Consider the following 27,420-nt stretch of genomic DNA (forward strand, 5'->3'; position numbering starts at 1 on the left):
TTATTCAGAAGCTTAATGTGTAAGAGATCAAGGTGGGCCTTGTTTTGGTTTAAGTGAGGACAGCCTGGGCACTGCAGTCTATTCCTTCACATCTCTCATGCAGCCTCCCTAACAGCCACATAGTCCCTTCGAAGACTTCTAATGAACCCACATTTCAGATCTTGTTCATTCGTCCCAGCCACTACCTGCCTCTCAGCAGCCTGTGACAAAGCAGCCTGGCTTTGTGCTCAGTTACCTCTGCCTGTTCATCAGTATCCTTCAGCAGCTTTTCTTCTTCCACCCATTACCTAAATGTTGGTGACATCCAAACGTATCTCCTCTCTTGCCTTCCTCATTCTCACTTCAAGGCTCATTGCTTCTGTCTACCGAAGTCCTAAATTGACATCTCCAGACCAGTATCTGCCCTGAACATCAGACTGCAGACTTCCACTGGATGCTGGCCACAGAAAATTTTTTATTAAAAATACATTTTTTCACAGAAGAAAATTCATTAAAAGTCAAGAAAGAGCCCCCAGATGAAATGGCTGACCTTTACTCAGGTGCACATCTGGCCAGTCTTGAGGCTTTAAGACAAACTACGCAGCAGCATTAGAGAAGTAGCCAGATTATAATGTGCAGGGAAGGGAGACAGACGTGAGCCTGGAGTCTGAGAGGGGCACTGTACCGTTTTTTCCAACACCCCCAGCTAGGATTCTGGTGGAGTTAGCTATGTGCACCATGGCCTTAGCCTGAAAAATATGGGTATTTAAGACTTCAGCAGGCCACATTTAGCTCAAACAGGAGGATTTTATGACAGCCAAGGTAAAGGAGGGAGATTTAAACATTGTAACAAGTTTCAAAGTGCTAGATTTTTTTCCCCCAAGAAAACATCTCCAAGTAAAAGTGATATATTTCTATTTGTGGAAAAGACCCTAGTCTTCTCTGTAGTCAATTATGAGCACTGCAGTCCAGAACACTTGATATTCACAAGTGTTGTGTAAAGGTAACTATAGGGCGGATACCTCCTAAGAGAAAAAGATGGTTCCCAGGCTGATGGGCATTTCCACTCCTGCCCTTGGTAGGCTCACAGTGGTTTGTGGGAGTAACCAAGGCCAGAGAGAAATCTAAGGACTAGGTTGGGAGCTCTAGGACCCTTGGTCTGTTCATGCTTTGCCTCTGAGTCACCCTGTAGACCCCACATTAAGAAACAGGGAAACTTTAAAGGCCTATAGGCTGGTCTTGGAGATGACAGAGACCTGACCAGCTTTTCCTCCAATTGGAAGGCCAAGGGGGAAGAGAACTGAGGGAAGCTAGGGAAGTAGCAGCAGCTTGAAAGAAGAGACTCTGAAAACACACTAAAACTGGAGAGGCTGGGTGTGGTGGCCCATGCCTGTAATCCTCTCACTTTGGGAGGCCGAGGCAGGAGGATTGCTTAAGGCTGGAGTTCGAGACCAGCATGGGCAACACAGTGAGATCCTGTCTCTAGAGAAAGAAAAAAAAAAAAAAAAAAAAAAGCTGGGTTCCTGCTTGAGCCCAGTTGTTGAGACTGCAGTGAGCCATGATCATGCCACTACCCTCTAACTTAGGCAACAGAGTGAGACTCTGTCTCTGAAAGTAAAAAAAAATGAAAAGTGGGGAGTGCTAGTGGGAGCCGACTCAACCCAAGTAAAGGCCTAATAGCTCCTCTATGGGTGTTTGCACTGTCCAACAAAAAACTGGACCCTTACAGTCAGAGGACCCATGGTAGGATCATCTAGTATAGCCCCTTCTTTTACAGAGGGAACCTAAGACTTGGGTTTGGTTGAGTGGTAAGACCTCAAAACCACAAAAGAGCTGGGTCACTCTAGAGAAGCTTTTCTACTTGGCCAATGCCTCTTGGCCCAATTCCCTCTAGGTCTCTGATTTATAAAATTTTTTTTATGTGTGTCTGTCTGTCCCGAAACAGGAAGCATCCCTTTCAGGGAAGGAACCAAATTTCCCTAGGGCTATGATGCTAAATAGTCCATTCTCCCAAGAACAAGTCCTACTCTGTCATTTACCTGCATACTGTCACATGAAGACTGACAAGGGTGGGCCTCCTAGGCTGAGGATGCTGGGGCACCCTTCATCTCAGGAGTCCCATCCTAGCCAACAAGGATGGGCAAGATGAAGGGAGCAATGGGAAAAAGGACACAGGGATTATCTCATCTTTGAAAAATTACATAGCATGGGAATGTTAGAGAAAGGTGAAAAAAACAGCAATCAAATCAGAAGCAGAAGCCTGCTTTAGCTCACAGTGTTTTCTTCTTTCCTGAACACTGTCTTTCTTTTTTATTTATTTATTTATTTTGAGACGGAGTTTTACTCTTGTTGCCCAGGCTAGAGTGCAATGGCGCAATCTCGGCTCATTGCAACCTCTGCCTCCCGGATTCAAGCGATTCTCCCATCTCAGCCTCCTGAGTAGCTGGGATTACAAGCACATGCCATCACACCCAGGTAATTTTTGTATTTTTAGTAGAGATGGGGTTTCATCATATTGTTCAGGCTGGTCTCAAACTCCTGACCTCAGGTGATCTGCCCACCTCGGCCTTCCAAAGTACTGGGATTACAGGCATAAGCCACTGCGCCTGGACCCTGAGCATTTTCTCTTGCTTTGTTCACTAAGTCTCCTGTATGAGAACCCCGACTTGCCAAACAGATTTTGGGTTGCGTCTCCGCCTTCCCTTTCCTTTACCTCCTCCTTTAACACCTAACACAGGTAGGTTCACACTGGTAAAAGCTACAAACAATGGCAGTGGGAGGAGTTCCTCTGAGTTTTACTGAAAATTTAGGAGACATCAATTCGTTAACTCTCTATAGGGTCAGAAACATGAACTAAATCTGTGGTTCCAAACCTGGATAATCCTGTTACTAACAACCTACTGGATGGGCCCAGGAATCAGCATTTTATGGAGCTGAAGTGATAGATAATCTCACCAATCTTCAGATATGCAATGAGGAACTCATGCATAACCTTAAATTCACAGGGCAGTCGGGTTACAGCCTCTTCAAATAAATGACAATTTAAAGTTACCTCCTCCAGGCCTTTTATCATTAATCCCATTTCTTACATGTTCCACCAAACCCCTGACCTCTCTGGTTTCCCAGATTTCCAAGAATCTCTGTTCACTTCTTATGTTTGTGCACTCCCAAGAGAATGGAGGCTCATATGGAGAAAGAACTAGATTAATCTTCTGCTCTACACTTGAGCTCCTGATTATGGTAAGAAACTCAATAAAAATTTATTGGCAGATCAGAAGATGGATCCTTAGAGGAAGTCTAGTGTAAGAGTTGAAAGAAGATACTTTGGAGTCAGATGGTCTGGGATCCTGGCTGTAGCAAATTAACATTCCTGTCTCTCAATTTTTTTCTTTTGTCAATACCTACCTCAAAAGGTTGTTGAGGGTGAATGAGATGATACCTAGAAATTACTCTGAACAGTGCCTGGAATAGAGTGAGCATCCAGTAAATTGGCTGCTGTGACTATTATTAACACCTCAATATTTCCCAGCCACAACTGCCCCAACTGGGCGCCTGCCCAGGCCATCAGCAGCCAACAGGTATGATATGGGGAGTGGTCTTCCATGTACAAAGCTTCTGGTTCCATTCTTTCTAAGAGAGAAATGCAAATGACTCAAGATCTTCTCACAAAGACCGTGTACCCATAGATACGGAGTTTCCTGGGGAGAATGATAACCCCTTTGGTACGCTGCAGACATGAGGACCCTACATCAGGAGGTCCTAGCTAGGACAGTCAGTCACCAACCCTGTCGCCCTTCGAGTCTACTACATGAAGCATGGGCACAAGAACAACAACCTGGAATTTAAGAACTATTTATACTCTGAAAGGAGAGCTAAACAAACCTCTGTTCTCCAAAGACAAGATCTCCATCTTCCATGCAGTGAAGAGACCACAGGCTTTGTAAGCAGACCAACTTGAGCTCGTTTTAGAGCAAATCACTGTAACCCTCTGGACCTCACCTTCCTCATCTATATAGAAATGAGAAAGGGGTGCACAGGAGAAGGGAGAGAAGATAATATCTCACTGAATTGTTGTGAGGTTTGAATGAGACAGTGGGGGGAAAAGCACCTTAGCAGAGCACTTAGCACATCTCAAGCACTGAACTGGTGCTGGTCCCTCTGTCCAGAGATAGGGCCATGGCCTACAGACAAGGTGAACTCAGAGTGTCAGAACTCAAAGTCTCAGGTACTGAAGCCTTGGGTCCCTCCCTGCCTCCCTCATCCCTCCCAGACCAGCCCCTGGACCCCCTCCCTCATGTCCCAGGCTGCTAAATTGATGAAGCTAAAAGGGTTTTGATCATGTCGGTATATTTATATGTAAATACAAAACTGTATCACTGTAAGATATTGAATATGAACATTACAATTATTTTCTGAATCTGACTCAGTCCATTGATATTAAATACAAAATGAAATGATTGTAAAAAATAATAATATACACATTCAAAGAGCTTATTACAATATAAAATTATTGAGGTCTGATCAGCTGCCAACCTCATCTTCTGTGACAGGGGAAGGTTTAGGAGTTCCTGGGATTTTTGGGGAATGTGGAGTGCTGAGGACTCTTGATTTATCCCTAGCACATAAGGATGAGTAGACTGGGAGCAGGCAGGGACAGGTTGGGTGGGTAGGGGACAAACAGTGATTGCAGGGGACCACCTCACTCAGCCAGGGGGTGAAGCTTTTTATTGACACAGAACCCACCCAGTTTGAGGGTCTAGCAGGCTAGCAGGCAGGAAGAGATGGGCATCTCAGTAGACAGGGCCAAGCTGCATAAAGGAACCATCCAGCAAAAGAAAAAGGGCCCCAGCTCATCCTCCCAGGGAGGTATTTTCTTAGTAGTTTTTTCTTTCTCATACCTGGGCTCCCCCTCCTTCCTTCTAAGATTCGTACCGATTGCATTTGGCTCTGGCTGCTCAGTGAGTTCATCTCTACCCTCCGCCTCCCATCCCTGGGATAGTGAAAGCGAGAGTATGGAATCACAGTGGAGGTCTGTTCCCCAAATTGGCCAAGTAAATGCAGAAAAATCATCAGATAAGGGAAATCCATGCTGAGCTAACCCAGTGTCACCACAAACTAATACATTCTTGGCTCCAACAGGTGGCAACTGGAAGGAGATAAGTCATTACTTAAGGAAGGGGCCCTGTGGCAGGAACATGGAGGAGATGTGTGTGTGTCCTCTTCCACCACTCTGTAGCCTGACAACAGGAGACATGATCACCAACCCAAGCTAGTCCAGGATAAATAGTAGGGTCCGAGAAGCAAGAGTCCTGAACTGCAACACGGAGCCCCAGGAACTTCTGCAAAGGAGTATCTGTGTGTATACGTATTTATAGAATATGATCATATTATCACATACAATATATATTATATACACACGTACATATGGACCTATACACATAAGTGCACATACACACACGCACACACACAGAATGACAGAAAGGACTGGAATACACGCCCTACTTATAAACGTGCTTGGCACTCAGGACGATCTCTAGAATATGTAACTTGGTCAAGCTCTCTGGGGAGAAAGGCAAATGCTCATCAAACCTCCCCATAAAATTCTAGCAAAGGGAAGGAGTGGGAGACAGGAGACCTCCAGAAAGAGAATGGCGGGAGAAAGGAGGAGGGAGGTTCCTTCCCCACTTACCTCGGAGACCCTAGCAAAAATCAATAGCCACAATTTGGTTTTGATAAGGCACAGTTTGATAGCAGATGCTAGGAATTAAGAACACATTGCTGCTGGCCCTTTCTAGTGGCAATTTCACCACATTTATCTAGCCAAAGGGAAAGGCTGCCTTGCGTGCACACGTGTGCCGGGAGACACAAGAAAGAAGTTGATCCATGGCTTCAGCGTAACTGATGGCAACCTATAGGCTCAGCGGTGTCCAGGGTAGTTTAAGGAAGGCTGGCCAGCAGGTAGGAGGTTCGTAAGAGAGTTACTGACTCTCCACGGCCAGCAGGTTTTGGCCAGAGGATACCATGCCCTCCTTCTCTGCGAACTCCAGGATGGCCTTGTAGCAAAAATAGTACTGCTCAGGGGTCTGGATGCTGAAGGCCCTCTGGGTCCTCATGCGTGACACCGTCTGGAACACATTAAGGGTGCCAAGCTCCTCCAGCTGTGCCAGGCAGATGTCCAGTGAGCAGAAGGTACCTGAAGAAGGAAGGAAGTGATCACATCTGGTTTACCTCTCCTCTCTTCCTCCCTCTACCAAATAACCCAGGCAGAACTGAATGAATGAATTCAAAGGCAAAGTGCCTCATGGCAGAAGGCCAGGTGGCCTTAGGCCTGAAAGGACTCAAGGAGGAGGTCACAGGGAGTGTTGGAGGCCAGAGAAATGAGAAGGCCTCCTATCTCTCAGGACATACACTGGGGTAACAGGAAGTGGAAATGGGAAGGTGACACGGGAACTTCCTGCTTCAATCCCAGACAGACAGACTGACAGCACTCCCACACCTAATTTCCAGAGTCCACAAGTTTTTCAGAGGCCTAACAAAAACCTATTCCCAACTTTCTCCCAAAGGGACCTTTGAACTAGAAAGGCCAACATTTCCTACCATGTACATGCCCTTAAGGCAAAAGCTGCTAACTGGCTCCACAATGGAGAACACAGCACAGGGTGGGGAGTCCCTCCAGGGAGGGCTGGATGGGAAGGAAGCAGCAGCTCAGCTGAGCTCTCTGGGATACCTGCAGTGACAGTGCTAACAGGTGACAGAGTCAGCGTTATGATGGGGTGTATAAAACATCAACCCCTAGAGGACTTGGCTTGTGAAATATATATTCTGGCCATCACTTGGTCCACCAAAAGGACATTAGAAGAGGGATTTTTCACAGCAATTCACCACCAAGGGAGCAAGTGAGTTCCTTCTCCAATCACAGATGTGGGCTAAGAGCTTTGTTTTTCCTCGTCCACCCCTACTGCCCCTGCAGACACCAAGAGTTGCATTAGGTGCGTTACCTGTCCTGCCAATGCCTGCACTGCAATGGACCACAATGGGTGGCTCAGGGCACTGCCCTTTGGAGCGTGCTCCCATGTTGCTCACAGCCAGACTCTGCTGGTTTCTGACCACTCTCAAGAAGTCAATGAGGGAAGCTGCTGAGGAAGGGACACCATAGTCTGGCCAGCTCAAGAACTGGAAGTGGGTCACCTGGCGTTTCTGCCGTTCCTTAGATGAGAAAAGAAGTAAACGTTAACGAGGTTATTTCTGCCTGCCCCTAGCTACCTCTGGCTTTTCCAGATTCTCAACACCCTGGTTATCCCCACCACCAAGGCTCCTATCCACCACTGTCAACTTTTCCCATAATTGCTTCTTTACTACAAACCCAAAGGAAGGGTTGGTTAATTGTTTGGAAAGGGCAGAATTCCTATACTGTAAGATCCAGAATTTTTTTTGAGACAGGATCTCACTCTGTTGCCCAGGTTGGAGTGCAGTGGCACGATCAAACTTACTGCTGCCTTGACCTCACAGGTGTGTGCCACCATGCCCAGCTAATTTGTTCTATGTTTTGTAGAGACAGGATCTCACTGTGTTGCCTAGATTATCTTGAACTCCTAGGCTCAAGTGATCCTTCTGCCTCTGCCTCCCAGAGTGCTGGGATTACAGGCATAAGCCATTGCACCCAGCCCCAGATTTCTAAAATTATAAGCTTTACTCCTATTTAATGTTCCTATCGTGCTGCAGTAATATGGCTATATTGGCTGTGAGTTAAATATCCTCATCCTGTCCCTAGAAAAACAGAAGCAACTCATAACTTCCCTGGTATCCTACCTATTCCCTCTGGAGATTTTCATTACAGTAATTATTCTCCCCCTGTTTCAACAAGGTGAGAAAAAAGAAACCTGGATTTACCTCTGTGTTGTGAATTTCTAGCGTTGTTTTCTTATAATGATTCATGTTCTCCACGCCTAGATTGGTCACTGTGAGGAAGCCAAATCGGATCCGAGAGTCTTTTTCTAAAGGCCAGTACTGGCCACACTTTCTCCTGCCGCCTTCCTCAAAGCTGAAGACACACAGAGCAAGGTAAGCCTTCCATCCTTCCTCTCCACAGCAGTAACCTGGCTTCCCCAAAGACCTGATATACCCCCAGGCAGCAATATCATCTCTTGCATTGCTTCTAACTTACACCATTGATTCTCAGCAGAAAGGAAAGGAAACCTCTTCATTCTAAACAAATGTACTCACAGCTAAAGTTTCTGTATATAGCAGACAGTTACTGAGCACTTACTACAGCATTTGGTCCTTTTCCTAATACGCAATAGTACTTCTCACATATGTGGGATAAATACTGGGTGAACAGAGAACAAAACAGTATAGTAGCTGGGTATAGTGGTGCATGCCTGTAATCCCAGCTACTTGGGAGGCTTAGGCAGGAGAATCACCTAAGACCAGGAGTTTGAGACCAGCCTGGGTAACATCGTGAGACTCCATCTCAAAAAAATAAATAAATAAATAAAGAAAAGAAAAAGAAAAAAAAAGAGTAGAGAAAATATGAAAATATGACAGGTCAGAGAGAATTCTCTGATAAACTGATAAACTGATAAACACACATCTACTGGTATGTTAGAAGGAGGTTTATGTAAAGGCCTGAAGTCCCAGCCCAGGCAACATGGAAACCCTGTCTCTACTAAAAATACAAAAATTAGTCAGGCATGGTGGTGGGTACCTGTAGTCCCAGCTACTTAGGAGGCTGAGGTAGGAGGATTGCTTGAATCCAGGAGGTTGAGACTGCAGTGAGCTGAGATGGTGCCATTGCACTCCAGCCTGGATGACAAAGTGAGACTCTGTCTCAAAAAAAAAAAGACCTAGGCCAGGCGCAGTGACTCATGCCTGTAATTCCAGCACTTTAGGAGGCCAAGGTGGTGGATCACCTGAGGTCAGGAGTTCGAGACTAGCCTGGCCAACATGGTGAAACCCCATCTCTACTAAAGATACAAAAATTAGCCAGGCATGGTGGCAGGCACCTGTAATCCCAGCTACTTGGGAGGCTGAGGCAGAATAGCTTCAACCTGGGAGGCAGAGGTTGCAGTGAGCTGAGATCACACCACTGAACTCCAGTCTGCGCAACAGAGTGAGACTCTGTCTCAAAAAAAAAGGCCTAAATCTACCTCGCCACCCTCCAGTGGCCCCAAAGTATTCCAAGGTAGAACTTCTCCCACTACCTCCTCTCCAAATAAGTGGTGGTTATAACAGTGTTAAGGAAAGGAATTTAACATTCACATTCATTTTTTTCCTTCCTCATCTGAAATAGGTTATTCCTTAAATTTGCCAGATTTGTAGACCAAAATTTCAAAAATATTCCTTTCATTAAAATCTTCCTGGCCAGGCGCAGTGGCTCACGCTTGTAATCCCAGCACTTTGGGAGGCTGAGGCGACGGATCACGAGGTCAGGAGTTCAAGACCAGCCTGACCAACGTGGTAAAACCCCATCTCTACTAAAAATACAAAAATTAGCTGGGCATGGTGGCACATTACTATAATCTCAGCTACTCAGGAGAATCACTTGAACCCGGGAGGCAAGGGTTGCGGTGAACTGAGATTGAGCCATTGTACTCCCACCTGGGTGACAGAGCAAGACACCGTCTCCAAAAAAAAAAAAAAAAAAAAAAAAAATTAGCTGGGTGTGGTGGCACATGCCTGTAATCCTAGCTACTCGGGAGGCTGAGGCAAGAGAATTGCTTGAACCTGGGAGACGGAAGTTACAGTGAGCCAAGATCACGCCACTGCACTCCAGCCTGGCGGCAGAGTGAGACTCCATCTCAAAAGAAAAAAAAAAAGTAGCAACAAATGGAGAGCAAAGGGAATCTGGTAATTCAGGAGTCAGGAAGGCAGCACCCCTCTGGAAATAGGGAACAGATTAAAGGAGAATTGTCCCATGTTTCCCAGAACTTCCTTTAGTGGATAACGCCAGGACCTCAAAATAGGGTATAACTGGCACAGGGTTGCCAGAGCCAGGGATTAAAGCTTTAACAAGTTAGATCTATTCATCTCCACCATACCCGGGTTGTGGATTAGCTAAGAGATATCTCAAAATCTTTGCCCTGGCTTTCCTAATCCTCAATTTTTTTTTTTTTTTTAATTGAGACAGAGTCTCGCTCTGTAGCCCAGGCAGGAGTGCAATGGCGTGATCTCAGCTCACTGCAACCTCTGCCTCCTGGGTGCAAGTGATTCTCCTGCCTCAGCCTCCCGAGTAGCTGGGATTACAGGCACGCACCACCATGCCCGGCTAATTTTTTGTATTTTTAATAGAGAAGGCACCATGCCTGGCTAATTTTTTGTATTTTTAATAGAGACGGGGTTTCACCAGGCTGGCCAGGCTGGTCTGGAACTCCTGACCTCCTGATCCGCCCGCCTCGGCCTCCCTAAGTGCTGGGATTACAGGCGTGAGCCACCGCGCCAGGCTGACCCTCATTATTTCTAAAAGCTAAACTTCCCTCTTCAATCTTAGGGACATGCTTAGGGACAGAGTGGAGGTGGAGACCTTTGGAAAAAAGGGATTAACTCACCGAGTGGTCATGACAATCACCAAGACTTTTTGCTCCCATACCATGAGCCAGAAATCACGATAGGTATTCTCCAAAGGACCTGAAATAAAAGGAGAAGACAAGAAACATGACTCTGGGAAACACTTTTTTTCTTTTGTAGGCTCTTCTGTTTTACTCCCCAATGGTAACTCCAAACCACAGATGGTTAGCTCCCTGCTCATCTTTCCACATCCCTGCTATTCAGTATGGTCCATGGACCAATCACACCAGCATCGTATGGGAGAGTGTAAGAAACATGAATCTGCATGTCAACGAGATCCCCAGGTGAGTCGTAGGTAGGTTTGGGAAGCACTGCTACATACCCTCAGAATCTTAATCATCAGAACTTCAGCCATCACATCCAGGCTGACAGTGTCACCTGTGTACGAATCTCTAGCTGTTTTCATCTCACCTAAGCTTCAGTTTTATAATCACAGATTGCTTACTAAACCATTAACCTTCTGTTTCCCATAATCTCAGATTCATTATGTCTGCAACTAAGTCTCCTCCTTCAAAATTAGCTTTATCTTGGCCAGGTGCAGTGGCTCATGCCTATAATCCCAGCACTTTGGGAGGCCATGGCAGGCAGGTTGCCTGAGCTCAGGAGTTTGAGATCAGCCTGGCAACATGGTAAAACCCCATCTCTATGAAAAATACAAAAATTAGCCAGGTGTGGTGGCACATGCCTGTAGTCCCAGGTACTTGGGTGGCTGAGGCACAAGAATCGCTTGACCCCGGGAGGTGGAGGTTGCAGTGAGCCAAGATCGCACCACTGCACTCCAGCCTGGGCAACAGAACGAGACTCCATCTCAAAAAAAAAAAAAATTAGCGTTATCTTGCAACTTTCTTATCTCTGTTAACAATACTAGCATTCTTAAATCATTCAGTCTTAAAAAGTTGAAGTCAACACTGACTTACCCATTTCCTTCATCTCCCAGAAGCAGTCAGTCACCAAATCCTAGAGATTTTTTACCTTTGAAATGTTTTTGGTTTTTATTCTTTTGCCCTCATCTTCTCCCCATCCTGTTCTTCCTGCTCGATTTCACTGACACAAAGACCACGTCATCTTCTGTCTAAGTTACTGTAACACCCTCTTAGTCTACTTTTCTGAAGAGGCCTTTTTCCCTTCCAGTCTACTCTGGGAAACCCCACCAGTTTAATCTTTCTTAAAAATTACTTCATCAGAACATAGACACAGCATGCTCACTTTGGCCTCTATTCTTTCGCTCAAGCTGTCTCCGTCACCTCCAATGCTATTCATTTTCTACCCATTTTCAAGTGCCGCCTCTTCCTTGAAGCTTTCTCTGACCACCACATTCCTTGTGAAGCTTCTTCTCTTTTGCTTTTGATGGCACAGCTGGATCTATACAGGTTGACCATTTAATTTATATACTCTTCCATCCATTATTTTACTTTGTGGGAATTAATGATATCTCACTAAACATGGTCCTAAGGACAAAGGATTACAGGTGTGAGCCACTGCGCCTGGCCAAATTCTCCTTTTATAGTTAGAACCTGCACAGGGCTGAGCACTCAGCAATAACTCTGAAGATACTTGTGGGCTACTAACTCCACTTTGATCAAGACAGTAACCGGCCGGGCGCAGGGCTCACACCTGTAATCCCAACACTTTGGGAGGCTGAGGCAGGTGGATCACTTGAGGTCAGGAGTCCGAGACCAGCCTGGCCAACATGGTAAAACCCCGTCTCTACTAAAAATACGAAAATTAGCTGGGCATGATGGCGGGTGCCTGTAATCCCAGCTGCTCGGGAGCCTGAGTTAGGAGAATTGTTTGAACCCGGGAGGCAGAGGTTGCATTGAGCCGAGATCGCACCATTGAACTCCAGCCTGGGCGACAGCAAGACTCCATCTCAAGAAAAAAAAAAAAAGTAACAACTCAAGATAATTCCTTATACTTTCTGGGTGTTTCTTTCCTCTCTGCTTTCAGGAAAGCAGTGCAGTACTAATGGTTAATTTTGGTCTAGAAGTCTGCTGGTTCTACTACCATTATTGCTAAGTCTTTTAGCAAGCACTAACATGATACTGGAATACCCTCTCTGCAGAAGTGGATGATGTCAAAAGCATGTGAGATCTTAGAAATACACTAAATATCCAGTAAGAGAGGATTAATTAAATTATGACATATCAGGTGGGGTGCAGTGGCGCATGCCTGTAATCCCAGCACTTTGGGAGGATGAGGTAGGCAGATCACTTGAGCCCAGGAGTTTGAGACCAACCTGGGCAACACTGCAAAACCCTGTCCCTACAAAAAATACAAAAACTAGCCAGGTGTAGTAGCACATGCCTGTAGTCCCAGCTACTCAGGAGACTGAGGTGAGAGGATCATCTGTGTGTGCCTGGAGAGGCCGAGGCTGCATTGAGCCATGATCATGAACCATGATCATACCACTCTGTCACCCAGCCTAGGTGACAGAGTGAGACCCTGTCTCAAAAATAAATAAATAAATAATACCATACCATAATTTATACAGTCTATAAAGTTGATGTTGTAAGAGCTGTATTTTTTGCTATGAAAAGGTATTCAGATACCATTAAATGAAACGAGATAGTATAGAAAGAGCACATTTGGTTAAATTAAAAGTTTAGTTTTGTTTTTTTGAGACCGAGTATCACTCTGTCGGCCCAGGCTGGAGTGTAGTGGCGTGATCTCAGCTTACTGAAACCTCTGCCTTCCGGGTTCAAGCGATTCTCCTACCTCAGCCTCCTGAGTAGCTGGGATTACAGGCGTGCACCACTACGCGGCTACTTTTTGTAGTTTTAGTAGAGAGGGGGTTTCACCATGTTGGCCAGGCTGGTTTCAAATACCTGACCTCAAGTGATCTGCCCACCTTGGCCTCCCAAAGTGCTGGGATTACAGGCTTGAGCTACCGTGCCCGGCCTGGTTAAATATTTTGTATGCCTATATCTGCATGTATGCATAGATAAAGGTCTAGGAGGAGATGCTGTAAAATGTTAACATTATCTCTGGGTCCTAGGGTTATGAGGGATTATTTTTGTTTTCTAAATGTTCTACAATGGACATGCATTACCCTAGTATACACATCAAGAAGACAGTAAGGATACCTTTTCCACATCCTACTCTCCTGCACTACAGCAGCTCTCATATACTTCATTTTCCACATTCAGACCACTGGCAGAATTGGAGTACTGAGCAGTCAGAGCACATGGTAACTCAGTTACCAGACTCGGGCTGGGCAAACTTCTCACAGGCTCAAGAGAGATACTAAGAAGGGAAAGTTGTACTTCCCAGCTTAGATCCTTTAACAGTAAACTTCTCTCAAAAAATAAAGTCAGCAGTTTATACTGACGTAGGTGAAACAATCCACTGACTTGACTTGTAAAAACTTCTGAACCAAACACACATGGGTTCAAACCCTGGTTCTGCCACTTACTAGCTGCATGGTCCAAGGTCACGTAAACTTTTGGGTTTCAGTTTGCTCATCTATAAATTAATAAACCTCGCTTGCAGAGTCTCTATAATAATTAGATAGCATTTATGCATCTGACATATAATAGGTCTTCTCAATAGATGACATCATTAATAGAAATATAGGCCAGGCGCACTGGCTGATGCTTGTAATCCCAGCACTTTGGGAGGCCAAAGTAGGCAGATCACTTCAGGCCGGGAGTTCGAGACCAGCCTGGGCAACATGGCGAAACCCTGTCTCTACCAAAAATACAAAAATTAGCCAGGCATGGTGAGAGGTGCCTGTAATCCCAGCTACTTGAGAGGCTGAGGCACGAGACTCGCTTGAGCCCTGGAAGTGGAAGGTGCAGTGAGCCAAGATCATGTCACTGCACTCCAGCCTGGGCGACAGAGCGAAACTCCATCTCAAAAGTTAATTAATTAATTAATTAAAAATAAAGAAGTTGCAGACATTATGCTATTTTATTCCTAAATACTTGAGCACTTACTAGGAAAACAAGGACATCCTCCTATAGAAAAATACCATTATCACCTTAAGCATACATTAAACATGGATACAATGTTGGCTAATAAAAAGTCTCCAATTGTCTCAATAGTTTGTCTTCAATAGATTTTTCTCTCCCAGTTGAGGATCTAATCACAGATACTCTTTTTTTTGAGACAGAGCCTTGCTCTAGTCACCCAGGCTGGAGTGCAATGGCGCAGTCTCGGTCCACTGCAACCTCTGCCTCCCAGGTTCAAGCAATTCTCCTGCCTCATCCTCCCGAGTAGTTGGGACTACAGGCACCCACCACCACACCCAGCTAATTTTTGTATTTTTAGTAGAGACGGGGTTTCACCATATTGGCCAGGCTGGTTTGGAACTCCTGACCTTGTGATCTGCCTGCCTCGGCCTCCCAAAGTGCTGGGATTACAGGTGTGAACCACCAAGCCCGGCCAATCCTCTTTTTTTTTTTTTCTTTTTGAGTGCAATCTCGGCTCACTGCAACCTCCGCCTCCTGGGTTCAAGCGATTCTCCTGCCTCAGCCTCCTGAGTAGCTGGGATTACAGGCATGTGCCACCACGCCTGGCTAATTTTGTATTTTTAGTAGAAACGTGGTTTCTCCATGTTGGTCAGACTGGTCTCGAACTTCCAACCTCAGGTGATCCACCTGCCTCAGCCTCCCAAAGTGCTGGGATTACAGGTGTGAGCCATTGCAACCGGCCCTTTTATTTATTTATTTTTGAGACAGGATCTTGCTGTGTCAGCCAGGCTGGAGTGCAGTGGCACGATCTCGGCTCAGAGCAACCTCTGCTTCCTGGGCTCGTTATACTCCCACCTCAGCCTCCCAAAGTACTGGGGTTACAGGCGTGAGCCACTGTGCCCGGCCATGGTTCTCTTTAGTCTCCCTTTAATCTAGAACAGTTCTCTGCCTTTTTGTTTTTTATGGCATTAACTTTGGAGAGTCTGAGCCAGTTTTCTTATAGTATGTCCCACAGTCTGGATTGTTTCCCATGACTAGATATGGATTTTAAAACTGGCAATACACAATGCAGGTGATATTCATTTCTCAATGCATCATATCAGGAGGTGTACATAATGTCCCTTTGTCCTTTACTGGTGATACTAAGTTTGATCACTTAATTAAGGAGGTATCCACCATATCTTGCTCTGCAGTGGTCAAGGGCCTTACACCCATTTGATGGTTTGTTGTCTTTCTGTGTTATGATTTCCTCCTACCATCTTTGAAAGTGACATGATATTCTTGAGATGGAGAGGCCAGGTCAGGAAGAGTACTAGGATCATAGCAACATTTATAGAAACTCCACCTGAAATCCTCCTAGAGGCCGGGCATGGTGGCTCATGCCTGTAATCCCAATACTTTGGGAGGCTGAGGTGGGCAGATCATGAGGTCAGGAGTTCGAGACCAGCCTGTCCAACATAGTGAAACCCAGTCTCTAATAAAAATACAAAAATTAGCTGGGTGTGGTGGCACACACCTGTAGTCCCAGCTACTCTGGAGGCTGAGACAGGAGAATCACTTGAACCTGGGAGGTGGAGGCTGCAGTGAGTTGAGGTCGTGCCACTGCACTCTAGCCTGGGCGACACAGCAAGACTCCATTTCAAAAGAGAAAAAAAAATGAGAAATCCTCCTAGGGCTCAGTATTTCACTGTCAGACTCATTAGCACATACTATCTATGTCAGAACATTTGCTGGAGTGCTCCATGATGGTATAGGAACCAGCCTAGGCCTATTAGGACAGCAATACTCATTCCTAGATTGGACTCAATCTCTGAGAAGTCCACTGCTATTCTTGGCCTCTCACTAGACAGGAAGAGCATGAAGGGCTCACTGGCTGATGAATTCTGATGCCCTACACCCTTGCCAATACTAAGAAATAGCCCCAAAACTTGTAGGCAGTAGTGTCATGTGTTTAAATCTCCAGTTTATCTCTATGCGGTGAGTTTCCAGGCACACCTGGTACGGAAACCCCAAACTACTTATCTGCTTTTCTCAACCACCACCAATCTTTATAAAAGGCCAGGATCTAGTGGCCAAAACCTCCACTCAAGTTACCATTTGTTTAAAAATTATGCTATCATTTGGCACAAGGAATCATAAGTAGATGGCACAAAATCAACATGGGAGGGACAGACCAGCTTACCTTGTGTGCCAATGTAAGCATTCTTCTGCTTGTAGCCATCCATGAAACTGGCATTGATGTAATCTGTCTAATGATAAAAAGGAGACATCACTATAGCTACACAGAATATACCATTTGGGTCATAAAATGATGTACTCAGTAAGTAAAACCCAAGGTGTGAATATTCTCTTCTTGTTGAGCAGAAAATGAGGAGTGAAATGGCCAGCTCAAACCCTCACTTCAATAAATGGTGCTGGGACAAGTAGATATCTACATGCATAAAAATCAAGCTGACTCCTTCCTCACACCGTAAAACTGACTCAAAATGGATCACAGACCAAATGTAAGGGATTAAAACTATTAAAACTCTCAGAATAAAATATAAGAGTAAATCTTTGTGACCTTGGGTTAGGCAAAGCCTTCACAGATATGACACCAAAGGCGTAAGTGACAAAAGAAAAGAGATAAATTGGACTATATTAAGATTAAAAACTTATGCCAGGCACGGTGGCTCATGCCTGTAGTCCCAGCACTTTGGGAGGCCGAGGAGGGCGGATCACGAGGTCAGGAGATCGAGACCATCCTGGCTAACACGGCGAAACCCTGTCTCTACTAAAAATACAAAAGAATAGCTGGGTGTGGTGGCAGGCACCTGTAGTCCTAGCTACACAGGAGGTTGAGGCAGGAGAATGGCATAAACCCGGGAGATGGAGCTTGCAGTGAGCCGAGATCGTGCTACTGTACTCCAGCCTGGGCAACAGAGTGAGACTCCGTCTCAAAAAAAAAAAAAAAAAAAAAAATCATTCATCATTAGCCATCATGGAAATGCAAATCCATACCACGAGATACTAATTTATACCCACTAGGATGGCTACAGATATCAAAGATAGATAATACTGTTGGCAAGGATATGGAAAAACTGAAACCCTCATACATGTGTAAACCCTCCTTATACATTGCTAGTGGTAATGTAAAATGCTGCAGTTACTTTAGAAAACAGTCTGGTTGTTCCTCAAAAGATTAAACAGTTACCATATGACCCAGCAATTCCACTCCTTAGCAAAATAACACACATCCATACAAAAACTTATACATAAATATCCATAACAGCATTATTCATAATAGCCAAAAATGCAAACAACTCAAATGTCCTTCAACTGATAAATGAATAAAAGTGGTATATCCATACAATGGAATATTATTTGGCAGTAAAAAGGAGTGATGTGATGATACATGCTATGACATGGATGGACCTAGAAAACATTATGCTAAATGGTAGAAGCCAGACACAAAAAGCTACATAGTCTAGGATTCTCTTTGCATGAGATCCCTAGAACAGGCAAATCTATGGAGATAGGAAATAAATCAGGGTGGGTTAGAGGGAAATAGGTAGCGACTGCCAAGGGTGTGAGGTTTCTTTGGGAAATGAAAAAAATGTTCTAAAGTTGATTGTGGCGATGGTTGCACAACTCTGTGAATATACTAATAGCCACTGGCTTATATACTTTAAATAGGTAAATTGTATGGTATGTGAACTGTTGGAGGCTGAAAGAATGAGGGTCATGATCAACTCAGTATACCACTGGAGGCTACATGAGCAAAAAGCAAACTGTTCTCATGAAAGCAGGATGTTGGCAAACTGACAAACTGCGTCTGCCGCCCAGAAGGAATGCTGAGGGCAGTCACAACCCAGGCACAAGTGTTTCTTGTGGTTAGGCACATCTGAAGCCTGTTAGCAATAATGCATACCTGTGATCAATTAAGCAGCTGACCAATCGTTACCTCCTCCTCCCTGCTCTTGCTACCCAATAAATAGGAAGGGCTGTAGAAGCTCAGGGCTGCCTTTGCTCACTAGAAGCAGGGAGTTCTCTTCTTCCCCATGTTACCCTTCCTTTAAAATAGTTATTTTTGTCTTAAGTTTTCATTTCTATGTTCGTCCCCCTTCATTCAGTCTCCTAATGACGGTCTCAAGTAATAACAATAGTAACTGCCCTAGTGACATCTCAAGCAGTAATTGTGGCAGTCTGCCAGAGTGAACTATATAACTCAATAGAAACTGTTATTTACAAGAAAAGGGTCCATCAGGACTTGCAACACTGTAGCACAGGACCAAATGAGAGGCAAGGCAAGCAAGTAGGAACATCTGGTCCGTCCTGCCACACACAAAAGGCAAAATATGAATGGAGAAGAAATAAAGCTACATCTCATACTTAGGACCATCAACAGGACAGGCCAAACACCTGGACTCCATTACTACCTGAATTAATGCAAAGCAGCTTCCAGTCAAATTCAAAGGCATCTCAATGAATAGCTCCTGACTACCTTTCTTCCAGGGTATTCTCCCACCTCCTAATGTCCTCAGTCTTAATTACTTCAACATCATTTTTTATTAATACCTACTCACAAGATCCTTTGATCCAGGCTGATAAAAGAGAAACATCAATCAGCTGCAGTTTCATGTTATAGTATAACTAGTTGAGAGTTGAATGGATGGAGGCAGTGGAATGGATAAGGGAAGGTGTGAAGGGTTACAGAAGGACAAAAGAAAAGTTTCAATAGCAAACTAGGGAAAGCTCATAACCCACTGCACTACAGAGAGGTCAGACTAACTCTTTCCTCAACTTATCACTCGTTCTCTTGTGGGTCCTATCACTGGGAGGGCAGTCTGAACTGTCAGTATCCCATAGCTAACCTCCTAAGATATCTCCACCTCATGGTCAAACCCGTGTTACTTGGATTTGTGTTCGTTAGCCAGTCAGTCTACCAATTTATCACTCTACTATTTATTTAGTCAAGAGTTTCCTCCTTAGAAACTGTTTCTTTGACTAAATAAATAGTGGAGTGATAAACTTGGAGTTTTCCTTCCCATAGCAACTAGTATTAACCTCATACGATTACTGTCCTACCCTGACTCAGACAACTTCACTGAGCTAATAGACCACCTGCAGCAGACCCAGCATGCTAAAAGCCTCACTCACTTCCAAACAGGCTTCTCAATCCAGGGTGCACCCAGTCAGCCAAAGCCCATCCTCTACTCAACCTGGCACATACAAATGGTATACCCGCTCGAGGATCAAGGGGAGAAGGTATGGAAAAGTACAAAAGATTTACCTGGTATATGCCAGTCAGCATTAGTAAGAACATAAGGAGGAACTAACTTCATGCTTTGAAAAGAATTGTCACTTCTTTAAAGAAGACATTATTTCTTTATAACTAAGAATTACCAGCTTTAGCACTGGTCTCTGAGCTGATTTTTAATTCCCAAGGAATTAAAATTTTTAATTTCAGCAACTTCAGAAGAATCATTGGATATTAAAACTGAAGGCCGGGTGCAGTGGCTCACGCCTGTAATCCCAACACTTTGAGAGGCCAAGGCGGGCAGATCACGAGGTCAGGAAATCGAGACCATCCTGGCTAACATGGTGAAACCCCGTCTCTACTAAAAATAGAAAAAATTAGCTGGGTGTGGTGGCGGGCACCTGTAGTCCCAGCTACCCAGGAGGCTGAGGCAGGGGAATGGCACGAACCCGGGAGGTGGAGGGTGCAGTGAGCCGAGATCGCGCAACTGCACTCCAGCCTGGGTGACAAAGCGAGACTCCATCTCAAAAAAAAAAAAAAAAAAAAAAAATGACCCAGAGACAAAGTATACACTTGGGGGCAAATTGAAATAGCAGGAAGAACAAACCCGGCACACTATGTTATGAGCCATTGCTACAGACTGATCATTTGTGTCCCCCATAACTTCAAATGTGTACATCCCAACCCCAGACCCTCAATGTAATGGTATTAGGAGATGGGGCCTTTAGACAGGTGATTAGATGATTACGACCACGAGGACAGAGCTCTCACAAATGGGATTAGTACCCTTATAAGACAGAAGAGTTCTGAAGTGCTCCCTCACCCCTTCTGCCATGTGAGGATGCAATGAGTAGACAGTGGTCTATGAACCAAGAAAGGGGCCCTCACCAGACCCTAAGTCTGCCAGCACGTTGATCTTGGACTTCCCAGACTCCACAATAGTGAGAAACAAATTTCTGTTGTTTATAAGTCATCCTGCATGTGGCATTTTTGTTACAGCAGCCCAAACAGATTAAGGCAGCCGTGTTCAACAGAAACTGGGACTAAGAGCTTTAAAATTCCAGAAGCAAATCAAGTAAACAATTCACTAAAAAACCTGAATCCTCCAAATAACAAGGTATTGTATACTTGAAAATTGTGGACAGCATATTTTAAGTGTTTTCACCACAAAACAAGGTAAATATGTGAAGTAATGCATATGTGGTTTTTTGTTTTTTGTTTTTTTTTTTTTTTTGAGACGGAGTCTTTGCTCTGTCGCCCAGGCTGGAGTGCACTGGTGCGATCTCGGCTTACTGCAAGCTCCGCCTCCCGGGTTCATGCCATTCTCCTGCCTCAGCCTCCCGAGTAGCTGGGACTACAGGCGCCCACCACCACACCTAGCTAATTTTTTCTATTTTTTAGTAGAGACAGGGTTTCACCGTGTTAGCCAGGATGGTCAGAATCTCCTGACCTCGTGATCTGCCCACCTCGGCCTCCCAAAGTGCTGGGATTACAGGTGTGAGCCACCATGCCCAGCAAAGTAATGCATATATTAACTAGCTTGACTTAGTGTCTCTGCAATTCATACATATTTTAAAATATTATATTGTATACCATAAATATATACAATTCTATCAATTAAAATTTAAAAACAACTAAATGTCAGGAAACAGAATGGAAAAATAGCCCCATAGGTGGAAATTCCATGAGAGTGTTAAGTCCCCAAAGCTAAGTAAATAATTTTTTTTTGCTTTCGGCCCACAAAGTAAATAATGTCAAAAAAACTAAAAACTAAAATCAAAATAAAATCAAAAAAAGCCTAAATACTCCATTTACTATAAAAATAAAGCCTCCGCTAATGTTTCAGTAAGGAGAGGGACTACAAATCAGACAATAATCTTCATATTAACCACAGGATGACTAGAAGAGTCTCCCAGTACACTAAGATTCACTCATTCACAAATATATCCTGAGTGTCTGATATGTGGCAGGCAGTGTTCTAGGTACTGGAGACAGGAAAGTCAACAAAATGGATAAATACAGATATCTCTGACTCCAGAGCCCCAACTCAACTACTGTACTCCACTCCTTCAGGGCATATACGATGATGATCTCAGCAGTACTGATGAATTTACCCTCCAGCCAGCCAGTCTCTTAGCTCAATTGCTCCTGCAGGAAAATCTTCTCCAAGGGTCCTGGATAGGACTGTGAATTCAGTTTATGTGCTTGAAACAATAGGGACAAGAGAGTTGGAAACCATGATCCTGGGGTCCCAATCCACATATCATATATGCCCAAATACAAGGCAATAAGTTTTCCAAAAATTATTCCCCAGAAAGAGAAGGGATATAACAAGTCCTTATAATATGTGTCATGTTGAAGAGGTACTATTTAAATTACTTTACTTTGCCGGCGCAGTGGCTCACGCCTGTAATCCCAGCACTTTGGGAGGCTGAGGCAGTCGGATCACCCCAGGTCAGGAGTTCAAGACCAGCCTGACCAAAATGATGAAACCCTGTATCTACTAAAAATATAAAAATTAGCCGGGCATGGTGGCATGCACCTGTAATCCCAGCTACTCGGGAGGCTGAGACAGGAGAATCACTTGAACCCAGGAGGTGGAGGTTGCAGTGAGCTGAGATCGCGCCATTGCACTCCAGCCTGGGCAACGAGAGTGAAACTCTGTCTCAAAATAAATAAATAAATAAATAAAAATAAAATAAGTTACTTTGAACAACCTCAGTCAATGCTGGGTTTTTTAAATCAGATCACCTAACAAAATTGGATTTTTTAGAGATATCGCCTAATAAAATTGGTATATCAGAAGGGAAAAAAAGGAAGATAATAATAATTTAGTCATTCATCTCAAAATTCTAAGGTTGGATGTTGCTGTAAACAAGTTATATTAAAAAGGAATTATGGCCAGGCACACTGGCTAATGCCTGTAATCCCAGCACTTTGGGAGGTCAAGGTGAGAGGATTGCTTGAGCCCAGGAGGAACTTAGGCAACAGAGCGAGACCCTAGCTCTACAAAAATAAAATTTAAAAAAATCAGCCATGTGTAATGGCGTGTGCCTGTAGTCTCAGCTACTTGGGAGGCAGAGGTGGGAGGATCTCTTGAGCCCAGGAGTTCAAGGGTGCAGTGAGCTATGATCAAGTCACTGCACTCCAGCCTGGGTGACAGAGTGAGACCCTGTCTCAATTTTTTGTTTTTTAAGGATTTTACAAAGGAATAGGTGAATGAATCATATTATAGGGGATGCATAAGATGCAGGATGAATTAAAAAACCAACTTGTCCTGGCCGGGTGCGGTGGCTCACGCCTGTAATCCCAGCACTTTGGGAGGCCGAGACGGGCGGATCACGAGGTCAGGAGATCGAGACCATCCTGGCTAACATGGTGAAACCCCGTCTCTACTAAAAATACAAAAAATTAGCTGGGCGTGGTGGCAGGCACCTGTAGTCCCAGCTACTCAGGAGGCTGAGGCAGGAGAATGGCGTAAACCCGGGAGGCGGAGCTTGCAGTGAGCCAATATTGCGCCACTGCACTCCAGCCTGAGGGACAGAGTGAGACTCCGTCTCCAAAAAAAAAAAAACAAAACCAACTTGTCCTAATGTTACCCTAACAGATTTTCCTGGTTTAGGATAAAATTTCCAGTCACAATGCCACACACTTAAAAGTAAATAAAGATGTTGTACTCTGGAAAACCTTGTTAGACTGACTCAAAAAGTGGCCTGTAATTCCAGCACTTAGGGAGGCTGAGGCAGGAGGATTGTTTGAGCACAAGAGTTCAAGACCAGACTGGGCAACATAGTGAGAACTTGTCTCTACAAAAGTATTTAAAACTTAGCCATGTATGTGGCACACGCCTGTGGTCTCAGCTACTTGGGAGGCTGAGGTACAAGAATCACTTGAGCCCAGGAGGTCAAGGTTGCAGTGAGCTGTGATCACTGTACCTAGCCTGGGCAATAAAGCAAGACCCTGTCTTGAGGAAGGAAAAAAAAAGTGGCTCAAATGTGACAAAGACACTAAAGTTAAAGGTGTATGTAAAGTGTTTGAATAAAATATTCATTAAATATCTCTGTTAATAGATTATATATGAGGTTTTTAACATGTAGATATAATCAAATTAATATATTAAATAATATAGTCATTTGACCATTTCATCTCTATCCCTAGACATTTATGTATACATAAGTTGTCCACAATTTCCTCAGATACAGATGGAGAAATCAGAGGTCACTTACAATCAAGGTTGCTTTGTATTGATGCATATATATTCACCAAAGGAATTGCACTATATGACCATGACTTTACAACTAAGGAGTAAAACGATAAATAATTTAACATCTATGAAGCACCTACAATGCATCAGACCTTGCACTATCAGCATTCACATAAAGAATTTCATTTAATTTCCACTCAATACTGTGAGATGGGCATTTGAGGACTTGCCTATGGTCACAGACTAGTATGTAGCAAAATATAAACTCAAACCTAATCTCTCTGGCCTTGGAGTCTACTTTCATTCTACCGAAGTATTAGTAAGCTTCACTTTGGAAGAAGCTCAATTTCCCCCAGTGCACCTAAAAAGATTACATTTATCTGTCTACCTGAGTATGGCCACTTCGCTTTGTTAGCTTCACTCTAGTTTGGTCCAGGCAGGGTACATCACCATAACGGTTTTTCTCTAGGTTTCCTGGAGACCTGAAGGAAATGAAACAAACAAGCAAGAATAAAGAAAAAGTGGGGACAGTGTGTATGTACAAAGTCTGACCATGCAAAAGGGGTGTCAATTACTCTTAGGGGTGGAGACATGGAAGCTTTTCAATTTCTAGCCCATACAGTTCCATATCATTTAACATTTTTTGTGGTAAGTACATACTACTTCTAAAAGTAAACATATCTCCATTCAAAAGAGAGAGGGAGACCAGGCATGGTGGCTCACACCTATAGTCCCAGCACTTTGGGAGGCAGGAGGATTGCTTGAGGCCAGGAGTTCGTGAGCAGTCTGGGAAATGTAATGAGAGCTTATCTCTTTTTTTTTCTCTTTTTTTTTTTGAGACGGAGTCTGGCTCTGTTGCCCAGGCTGGAGTGCAGTAGCGTGATCTTGACTCACTGCAAGCTCCACCTCCTGGGTTCACGCCATCCTCCTGTTTCAGCCTCCCGAGTAGCTGGGACTACAGGCTCCCGCCACCATGCCCAGCTAATTTTTTTGTATTTTTAGTAGAGACGGGGTTTCACCGTGTTAGCCAGGATGGTCTCGATCTCCTGACCTCGTGATCTGCCCACCTCGGCCTCCCAAAATGTTGGGATTACAGGCATGAGCCACCGCGTCCAGCCTAATGAGAGCTTATCTCTAGAGAGAAGTCAAAAAATTAGCCGGGCATCATGGCACACACCTGTACTCCTAGCTACTCAGGAGTCTAAGGTGGGAGGACCGCTTCAGCCCAGGAAGTCAAGGCTGCAGTGAGCTATGACAGTGCCACTGCACACCAGCCTGGGTGACGGAGAGAAACCCTGACTTAAAAAAAAAGAGAAGCTGGGCGTGGTGGCTCATGCCTGTAATCCCAGCACTTTGGGAGGCCAAGGCGGGTGGATCACCTGGGGTCAAGGGTTTAAGACCAGACTGGCCAAGATGATAAAACCCCGCCTCTACTAAAAATACAAAAATTAGCCAGGTGTGATGGCACACACCTGTAATCCCAGCTACTCAGGAGGCTGAGCCAGGAGAATCGCTTGAACCTGGGAGGTGGAGGATGCAGTGAGCCAACATCGCACCACTGCACTCCAGCCTGAGTGACAAAGCAAGACTTTATCTCCAAAAAAAAAAAATTAATTAAATTTAAAAAGAGAGAGAAAAGAGTGGGGATGGGAGTCCCAAATGGCCAAGGCAGAAATTGGTACTAAGAAGTGGGGTGCTTCTGTAACAAATAACTAAAAATGTGGAAGCAGCTTTGGAACTGGGTAATGGACAGAGCTGATGGAATTTGGAAGTACATGCAGAAAAAGCCTATGTTGCCATAAACAGGCATAGAAGGCAATTCTAGTAAGAGCTCAGAAAAAGAAGAGCTGTAGAGAAAGCCTCAATCTTCTTAGAGATTACCTAAGTGATACTGATCAGAAAACTGGTAGAAATATGGGTGGTAAAATCCATTTTGATGAGGTCTCAGACAGAGATGAGGAGCACATTAGTAAAAAGAGAGAGAGGGAGAGAAGGGGAGAGAAATGGGGTATACCACCAAAAAAACTCTAGCTGCAGATAAAAATTTCTACTACTTATTTGTCAAAAGATGTTCAAACAAAATCTCTTCAATTCCAATTTCATTTTCTTTTTGAGACAGGGTCTCAAAGGTCTCCAGGGTTGCCCAGGCTGGAGTCCAGTGGCACAATCACAGCTTACTTGCAACCTTAATCTCCCTGGGCTCAGGTGATCCTGAGCCCAGGTGTAGCTGGGACTACAGATGCATACCACCATGCCCAGCTAATTTTTAAATTTTTTGTAGAGAAAGGGTTTTGCCACATTGCCCAGGCTGGTCTCAAACTCCTGGGCTCAAGCAATCCTCCCGCCTCAGCCTCCCAAAGTGCCGGGATTGTAGGTGTGAGTCACCGAGGCTGACCTTAAATGCCAGTTTAACATGGTAGGTTGATAACACATATTGACTGCACTCCATTCATCCAGTAGCTTCACTAAAATGATGAAAAAGGAGTATTCACTACAAACCCAAAAAGTGACAGTGGAGACATCAGCACACAAAGAATGTTCAACTCATTTTGACAGAGAAAAAGCAGATAGGAGGATTTTGGCTGACGTGGCCAGACACAGGAGCTAGGACCAAGGGAGGTACCTATAGAGAGACAAGATGGCACACCCTCAGAACTCCCTTACCATGGAAAGCAAGGTGAGGAACAGATCTAAAAATGGGAATAAAATGAAAATCTGAATGTTATGTAGTGAAAATCCCTGACCCATTCTCATTGTCCTGACCTACACTCATATCCAAGTTTGGATCCCCTCAGCGGATCCAAAGGACGGGAGAACTCTTCACTGGATAAAGTAAACAGCATCAGGTGAAAGAATTCTGTCATTTGGAGAATACCCAACAAAAAGCTAGTTGTCTGATCATTATAATCTGAAGCTCATCCATGCAAAACGAGCTTCCATGCAGCTTGTTTTTGTTTTTGTTCATCACTGTCTGCTTTTGTAACCATGCAGCTTTTAAGGACCATAAATGTGAACTAAAAGCCAAGGATCTCAGTGTAATTAAGGAAAGCCTTTACACAAAGACTTTAATACACAATTCAAATAACACAATTCAGGCTGGTCACGGTGGCTCATGCCTGTAATCCTAACTCTTTGGGAGGGCCAAAGTGGGAGGATCACTTGAGCTCAGGAGTTCAAGACCAGCCTGGGCAACATAGCAAGACCTTGTCTCTACTAAAAATTAAAAAAATTAGCTGGGCATGGAGGTACACACCCGTAGTCCCGGCTGTTCAGGAAGCTGAGGTAGGAGGATCACCTAAGCTTGGGAGACAGAAGCTGCAGTGAGCTATGATTGGATCACTGCACTCCAGCCTGGGTGACAAAGTGAGACCCTGTCTCAAAATCAAACAAAAAATAAACAAACAAAAAACCCATAATTTAAACACATGGGGGCTACAGAAGTTTAAAAAAAAAGATAGTCAATAAGAGAAAAATAACCTCTAAAAGGCTATCATTAATATCCTCAAAGAGAAAATAGATGATAC

At 44.3% G+C, this 27,420-nt stretch overlaps 1 protein-coding gene and 1 long non-coding RNA gene across 2 annotated transcripts in view; one reads left to right on the forward strand and one right to left on the reverse strand.

The window, feature by feature from the left end:
• Positions 1 to 4,309: 4,309 nt before the first annotated feature.
• Positions 4,310 to 27,420, reverse strand: part of PTPN9 (protein tyrosine phosphatase non-receptor type 9) — a 105,642-nt gene continuing 82,531 nt past the window's right edge. The window contains exons 8-13 of the mRNA XM_024232245.3: positions 24,285 to 24,378; positions 16,636 to 16,702; positions 10,524 to 10,602; positions 7,870 to 8,020; positions 6,978 to 7,185; positions 4,310 to 6,172 (exon numbers count right to left, since the gene is read on the reverse strand). Coding sequence (XP_024088013.1) covers positions 5,958 to 6,172; positions 6,978 to 7,185; positions 7,870 to 8,020; positions 10,524 to 10,602; positions 16,636 to 16,702; positions 24,285 to 24,378 — 814 coding nt within the window. The 3' untranslated portion in view covers positions 4,310 to 5,957. The remainder of the gene's footprint in view (positions 6,173 to 6,977; positions 7,186 to 7,869; positions 8,021 to 10,523; positions 10,603 to 16,635; positions 16,703 to 24,284; positions 24,379 to 27,420) is intronic.
• LOC134760215 (uncharacterized) lies at positions 7,925 to 12,781 on the forward strand. The gene is made up of 2 exons (XR_010137195.1): positions 7,925 to 8,040; positions 10,663 to 12,781. It is a non-coding gene; the product is annotated as an uncharacterized LOC134760215 (long non-coding RNA).

This window comes from Pongo abelii, chromosome 16 (genome assembly GCF_028885655.2).
Source record: "Pongo abelii isolate AG06213 chromosome 16, NHGRI_mPonAbe1-v2.0_pri, whole genome shotgun sequence".
NCBI classification, from domain to species: Eukaryota; Metazoa; Chordata; class Mammalia; order Primates; family Hominidae; genus Pongo; species Pongo abelii.